The following is a 936-nucleotide window of genomic DNA, read 5'->3' on the forward strand; positions in this document are numbered from 1 at the left end:
AAGAGTGTTAGATGTCATACCTGTTTCTATTGACTTTACAATAACTTGAATACTAACTTTGTAAGAAGCTTGTATTCACACTGACTGAGGCGCTTAATGTACAGACACATGTGCACCTCAGCTAAATGCCTAAGTTAGACAGGAGGCCCCAGCTTGCACATTTATTTGAGAGATCGTCTGTCAATTGAACATCATCAGATGTAGAACTGATGCTGAAATTTTTAGATTATATCCTAGTATTTGCACTGTGAACTAGGTCAAATAGGCAAACTATAGCCCTTTTTTGTCCTTAAAAATATAAAAACATGAGAAAATAAGTCTAGGAAGGCTTGTGGTGGCAATGTAATTACGATTTTAATTTCCACATTGATGATAAGCAAGGTATAAATGAGTAGGCAAAGCCCATTTCAATACCTAGTAGATCTCACTTTGCTACAGCCACTTTTTCCCCAGCCACTTTTGCCCATTGTTTCTTTTTAAACCATTTTATCAGTGTGTCAAAGGTCCATTTCTCTACCTATATGCAATATTTAGTTTCCTTTCTTTGGGAAGCTCCTGCCAGGGAATAAGTCTCTGGCTTTTTTAAAAAGTGTGTAGCCTTTTTCTTTTTTAGTATTATACAAGTGGATTATACCTCTGTCCAAATCAGCTTCTGCAGCTAAAAGCCCAGGAGTGTTACTCATATTCAGGAGTGAATAGCAGGACCCAGGAGGACAGCTTTGATTCCAGTGCTGCTTTGAAATCATATATAGTTCTGGACTTGTGTGATAGGGCTGAAGCATAGTGTTTAATTACAGTATACCTTATAATCAGTGGAAGCTGTTTGTTTTTTAGAATGGGAGAACCGGCACATTAAGATTAGAATACATTAAAGAGTACAGGCTCTAGATTTGGAACAAATCTGAGGAAGGCAGAGAGACCTTCTTCCTTCCTCCC

The 936-nt window shown here is 37.8% G+C and overlaps 1 protein-coding gene across 1 annotated transcript in view; it reads left to right on the plus strand.

Moving 5' to 3' along the window:
* Positions 1-926, plus strand: part of LOC104469521 (charged multivesicular body protein 4c-like) — a gene marked incomplete at both ends in the record, with an annotated part of 4,333 nt that extends 3,407 nt beyond the window's left edge. Inside the window, 1 exon segment of the mRNA XM_010084057.1 lies at positions 882-926. Coding sequence (XP_010082359.1) covers positions 882-926 — 45 coding nt within the window.
* Positions 927-936: the final 10 nt, after the last annotated feature.

Source organism: Pterocles gutturalis, unplaced genomic scaffold (genome assembly GCF_000699245.1).
Source record: "Pterocles gutturalis isolate BGI_N339 unplaced genomic scaffold, ASM69924v1 scaffold24410, whole genome shotgun sequence".
NCBI lineage: Eukaryota > Metazoa > Chordata > Aves > Pterocliformes > Pteroclidae > Pterocles > Pterocles gutturalis.